The sequence below is a fragment of the Orbicella franksi genome, chromosome 10 (genome assembly GCF_964199315.1).
Source record: "Orbicella franksi chromosome 10, jaOrbFran1.1, whole genome shotgun sequence".
NCBI classification, from domain to species: Eukaryota; Metazoa; Cnidaria; class Anthozoa; order Scleractinia; family Merulinidae; genus Orbicella; species Orbicella franksi.
The window spans coordinates 15,457,082-15,463,001 of NC_138154.1; the positions used below are offsets into that span (position 1 = coordinate 15,457,082).

Here is a 5,920-nt window from a genome sequence, read left to right on the forward strand (position 1 = left end):
TGTTGCCGTCTTCTATGGCATGGTATAAAATAGTTATGCAACGCTCTCTCGTGGTATACCATGGAATAACCCACTTGTCACTTGTATTTTCTTGGTATACACACTCGCCTATAGGCTCGTGTATGCCGAGAAAATACTAGTGACAAGTGTTATATTCCATGGTATACCACGAGAGAGCGTTACATAACTAATATATGGATGATCATCTCTGTTACAGATATCTGCGTAAGACCAAAGGCGTTCAAAAGATAGTGAAGATAGCGACAGATCAGAACAAACAATACTCGCCTCGAGTCATAAAAATAGCTAACCAGGTAAGCAATGTCAATCATTCGATCAAGCTCGGTATCTAACACACTGTCTGATTACAGGACGCTATCCTATTCAGTTGGGCACTGACACAGACCGTAAACAAGGCTTACGAATTCATTTCTGAAAAGGAATTCAGTGGGTTTTGATATCACCCGTCTCAGTTTTTTAAGAACGGGGGCTACGCTAGCACTGTTTCCTGTGGCGTCTTATGCTGTTACCTCGCGCGCAGTCAAATACTCAATGAAAATAGAGGTTCAACATGGAAAATGATTGTCCTCAAACGTTCAGCGAGAAAGTAATCTGCGCTATATTTATGTAAGCAAATACAGGACTTTTTCGTCTTTGCATAGCCTCATCTTTACACGAGGAGGTTAGGAGAATTCGAGACATTTGTGCAAACCTGAGACGCAGTCTAGTGTTCGTATAACACGAGAAAAAAGTCCCCTGTTGCTCTTAGAATTTTTTTTCTTATCACAACCGTTTTTACAATAACCGCAGAAATTCTCGCGCGCTCATTGGCTTATTTTTATTGTCAATAAGTGGACAGATAAATGGATTTATGATTTATACGTTCATTTATTAAAAAAAAAAAGTCGACGTCAATTTTTCACATGACTGTCCTGTTATTGACAATGAATTTTGCCATAACATCGTCAAAGTAGTCTGCGGATCACAGCGCATCTACTTTGACAATGTTATGTCGAAATTCATGATCAATAAGAGGATTGACGCATGAAAAACTGATGTCAATTTGTTAAGTTGATAATTAGCTCTTATTAACCGAGCAGGAGGTCTGTATGGGAGAATCTCTCATAGAGACCGACTAAGCTCGGTTAATAAGATGTTGATAAGAACAACTTAATTCGTTTAATGTAACTGGTTTCTATTGGCTGACATTTTGCTCGCGAACGGCGATGGGCTGAAATTAATTCTGCCAAAGTTTGCTGGTCCTCTTTACTTTTTTTTGTCATCAGACTTTTTGGCACAGCCATAAATAAATATTTTTAGAAGAAAATAGTCAATATTTTTGTATTCCAGTTTGCAACTTTTTCACCGCAAAACATTACCGGTCTAAATGGCGGTCTAGATCGGAAAATCCAGACCGCTTTCAATATCGATTTCAGCCAATAAAATTCGTGAATTCAGTAGTTCCCAGTCCTTGTGAGACACAGCGATATAATAAATTCACATCTAAACAAACCTATCGACCAATGAAAGCGCGCGCACGCTATCTTAAAATATGACAAGAGGCAACCAGCTTGATATTCCAGTTATCATTTGTTACAGGTCTTGAACAACCTCTGGAACCATAGTCAACTACAGCAGCAAATAAAGAACGAAGGATGGCAGCCCGATCCTAACAGAAACGCCGAACTAGCTCGAGCGCCGATGGACTACGAAGCTACTTCTCTCCCTCGAACACCCGACGAACGGAACCGAAGAGATCCGAACAATAGCCGGTTGGAGAGCGACGACGATCAGTGGCGAAGCGGAAGTCGTCGTCGGGAAAACTGGGGAAACGTCAATGGCGAGCCATCAGGGGGGACTGACATCTCTTCGGAATCAGATAGGCAGCGCAGCTGGAATGAAAACTTGAATCAGATCCCCCCTCCGTACACATCAGATGATAACTATTCCAGGGGGAGTCGCTCACGGGATGACCTCCCCATGGAGGTGATGTCTACTTCGTCACGACCGTCAGCCGCGAATTCAGCGCGAGACGAGAACGACAATCCGAGTGACAGGACGCTCAGGTTAAAAGACAGTGGGGGAGGGGGTGTAGAGAACGAGGACCTGTGGGTGTAATACAGAGGGGGGGAGGGTGCGTTACTGACACAGGAATCAAGTTATGAACGCAAAAAGCTTATTTTAAAAGCCTCTCGCTTCTATTCATGAACAGCCTGACGATTTGACCGTGTAAATGCTGTTTTGTTTCTCGTTACAAAACAATGGGAAATTTTTAAAATAATAGGCAGGAAGGTGGTTGGAAAATGCTTGTAACTAGTCTCTTCAGACGCTATTCAGTTGTCGGACCTCAGACAACAAATTGTAATAACCTCTGTTTATTTGTTAACTATTTACATTGGATTTATCCCACGTGAAATTTCACGTTTGAACTTATTGCACCGCAAAGCGATCAGTTCCTGATCATCTTTTGAAATATTTTTTGTAGAAATTATTTGCTTTCGAAATGATACCTGCTTCATCAACTCGTTCCTAGTTTCTATAACCTCGCAGTTAACTTAAAATATCTTGCCTTCTGTGACTTTTCTCTGAGTTCCAGAGTTAAGAATTGGCGCGGCATCAAGAAATTGTCTTAGAATTAGACCAATCATCACACCAGCAAAAACAAACACCAAGAACAAAAGCAAATAATTCAAAAGAACAAAAGTTGATTGGACGTACAATGTGGCGTCTACTTCATACGAATAAGATTGGAACTTGAAAAGTGTGCGACGTTTGATGTCATGATCCAAGGCGTGTGATGTATTAATGCTTTTCTTGCGGGTCTTGCTTTCATTCCAGTGAAGTATTTTTGGACTAGGCAAGTTGAACTTGTGTGCCCTGTAGCTAGCATTTTACAAAGTGTAGCTTTTATATATATTTGTTATCGTAGCATATTGCATGACACAAAAAGATTTGCACCGTTCTTAGACAAAGAAAGTTCTTTGAACAGAGCGAAATACAGCAAAGAAATTTGAAAGTATCCCCCTGTAAGCTCTTAGCATATATTTTAGATAGAAAATGGCTGCATTATTTCGACCAGTCTTATTGCTGGGGTATTTTATGGCATCGATAATATTTCTGATTGTATATTGTGGTTTGTAGAACGTTTTTTTCTCATTAAATCGTCTGTTAATATTCACAATGGTATTTACAAATGCTCTTTTCTTTGATCGTGGACCCAGGTCTCCCACTGCTAAGGGGACACAGAGTGAGACTTGGGTACGAGATTAGTAATTCCTGGTTGCGGTCATTCTTGACCAAGGAGCTTTAGTCTCACAGTGACTCTCTCCACTCAGGGGCTCTGGGAATATCCATCTTTGAATTTGAATAAATTCTATTTTCTTATGTGTCCTGAATCCAGGTCCGCAAGCGAGCTTATGTGCACTTTTTTCTCATTGACACTAACATTATCCCAAGAGTAAAATTTGATTTCCATTTTTTTTGTTTTTGGTCAACGTACACAGACAATTGCATAGAGCAGGTTTAGCTCAGATGCTGCATTTTCTACCCTGCGATAGAAAGTCTTCTCTTTGCTCAATTTTATGTATTGTTGCAATCCGTCAATAATAGCCCATTTCCTAGTTGCCCTAAGCCTCTCTATCAAAGCGAGGCCTGGTGCACAGCCATTCATATGAAAATGAGTTATATTTGCATGTGAATGAAATCTCATTTCCATATAAAAGGATGGGGACCAGGTAATTTGGAAATCACCTGTTAGGGTTATATATTTCTGGTTTCTGGGTATTTCATGATCAATTACATCACTGAATTTCCGGATCCTGGGCAAGAGGGAGCGCAGGGTTTGATGGTTAGGTAAACCACACCGAGGCTCTGAGTCCAGTAGGCTGATAACCACACGCACACTGCGCTATAATCAGGAGGGGTTACCAAGGGACGAGGTAGGGATGGCCTCGGGTAATTGCAGTCGTTTGACGGTTCGATGCATTTGCAAGCTTAAAAATAACGTCACATTCGATTCGATGAATCTTGCGGGACGTGAAGTTTGAAACTTTCGTGGTTAGTCGCAGAAACGTGACTTATGTACAGCCGCCCCTTCCCCTCAACAAAAGAGAGTTTAAGAAAGCCACGACGGCAACGGCAACTGGAACGTAGCGAAACAAAAGGTTTAATGAGCAGAACAACGGCTGTGCAAGTGCGTTATGATTCTTGGTACATTTCTTTGCCCTCCCCTGCAAAACAAGAACGTGAAATGGCCAAATTCCGCGTTGTCTGAACAACGTGAATCACAACGGCTAATTTTTTTGTTATTTCTATTTCAAATTTATCTCTGTGTCCCAGATTCTGTTTCGTGATAGTTTTGACAGTCATAAACAAAGTAAACGACTTAAGAGTATCGCGAGATTCGTAGGTAAAATATAAATTCATTTTTTAATCGACGTTTTCCTCGGCGTCGCCGTCGTAGCTTCTTAAACTCCCTAATATCGGGGAGAGAGACGTCGCTCAGACTTTCAAAGCCACCTTAAATTTTCGAAAATTTTAGGTGGCTGTGAGCCCACTGCACAGAATTTTTTTAAACTTTGCAAAAAGTTGCTTCTTACCAAGCTTATCACAATTTGATAATGATCATGAATGGGGCTCATGGAGCTCGTTTTTGAGTTATAAGCACCTAAGGCTAAAATTAAGGGTGTTTTTAGCGGGACACATTGTTGTTATGGTAACCTGTGATATAAAAAAGATGACCGCACCTTGTTTACCAATGACTGGGCATCTCTATGATACCACTATAAGTATTGTAGCATCACTTGTTTAATTGTGGTAGTATTTATCCTTCAAAGTATAGCTGTTAGAAAAATGCTGGAAACTGTTGCCAGCTCAATTACTCGCGTGACACTAAATTCAAACAAGAAGATCTGTTAGATCTTATAACCGCGCTTTTAAAATTTAACTGTTTTCTTAGTACTACAGTCGCAACGCAGTCCATATTCCAAAGCAATCTTTGATGATTCATTGATTACTGTAGACATCACATCACTTGATCAACACACACTCTATTATTGCACCATCAGTCGTAGCCGTTGTGACATCTCCGATGACGTAATAGTCTTAATCTGGAACTTTCTTCGGGATATGTATGGGCATGAAGATACGAACACTATTACAAACCGCTTTCTTTCTTTAAAGTCACAATTAAATTTAATTGTTTTTTTCCCTTGAGTTAAGGGTTAGCAAAGAAGTCACACAAGTCACATAATTCAAGAATTGCGTTATCTACGGCTATCTTTAGTACGGTGGTTATTTCCCTATCAATGACGTAATCTTTGCACGTTCTGACACGTTCTTTGCTTGGCTTGCAAATATTTAATTTTCCTTCCGATCTATGAACTTGCTGCGATGAAACAGTCAAAGGATTTACTTCATTTGCCTAAAACCACAAGAAATACTCGCAAAATTACAAATAAATTAATGACCGTCGCTTCTGCCGAAATAAACTTGCAAAGTAAACACGATCTTATTTGTCACGTAGCGAAAGTGAAAGCTGCAACGTCAGCGCATTCCATGGCTGACGTAATACCTTTTTTCAGCGTATTTATTATTCCCTTTAAATCCAACGCTTTGATAAAACGAAAAGAAAATATATTTTACGCACAAAAAAGAAAACAATATCGGTAAAATTGTCCGTGTATTTATGTTTTAACAGCTTCTGGCGGAAAAAAATCACATGTTGCGTGACTCAAAGTTTGGCCGAGCGGAGGTCTGCGTCTGGTCACCGACAAAAAAAAAAATAATAAACCACGGGTAAACCTAGAACCGCGCTCGGCCCATGGCCGCGCGGTTAATAAGTTTGGTGAGTCATGCAATCTTTTGTCGGGGAAACCTGGAAACGAGTCGGCGTCACATTCCGCACATTTCCGCATTCATT

At 40.4% G+C, this 5,920-nt stretch overlaps 3 protein-coding genes across 3 annotated transcripts in view; all 3 read left to right on the plus strand.

Moving 5' to 3' along the window:
• Nucleotides 1-2,388, plus strand: part of LOC145500111 (catenin delta-2-like) — a 15,103-nt gene extending 12,715 nt beyond the window's left edge. The window contains exons 11-12 of the mRNA XM_081479599.1: nt 218-314; nt 1,600-2,388. Coding sequence (XP_081335725.1) covers nt 218-314; nt 1,600-2,118 — 616 coding nt within the window. The 3' untranslated portion in view covers nt 2,119-2,388. The remainder of the gene's footprint in view (nt 1-217; nt 315-1,599) is intronic.
• LOC145500321 (uncharacterized) overlaps nt 1-5,920 on the plus strand; it is a 246,823-nt gene that overhangs the window by 114,900 nt on the left and 126,003 nt on the right. The gene's annotated exons all lie outside the window — the stretch shown is intronic.
• The window catches only part of LOC145500099 (uncharacterized), a 121,699-nt gene that overhangs the window by 81,666 nt on the left and 34,113 nt on the right, over nt 1-5,920 (plus strand). The window lies entirely within an intron of this gene.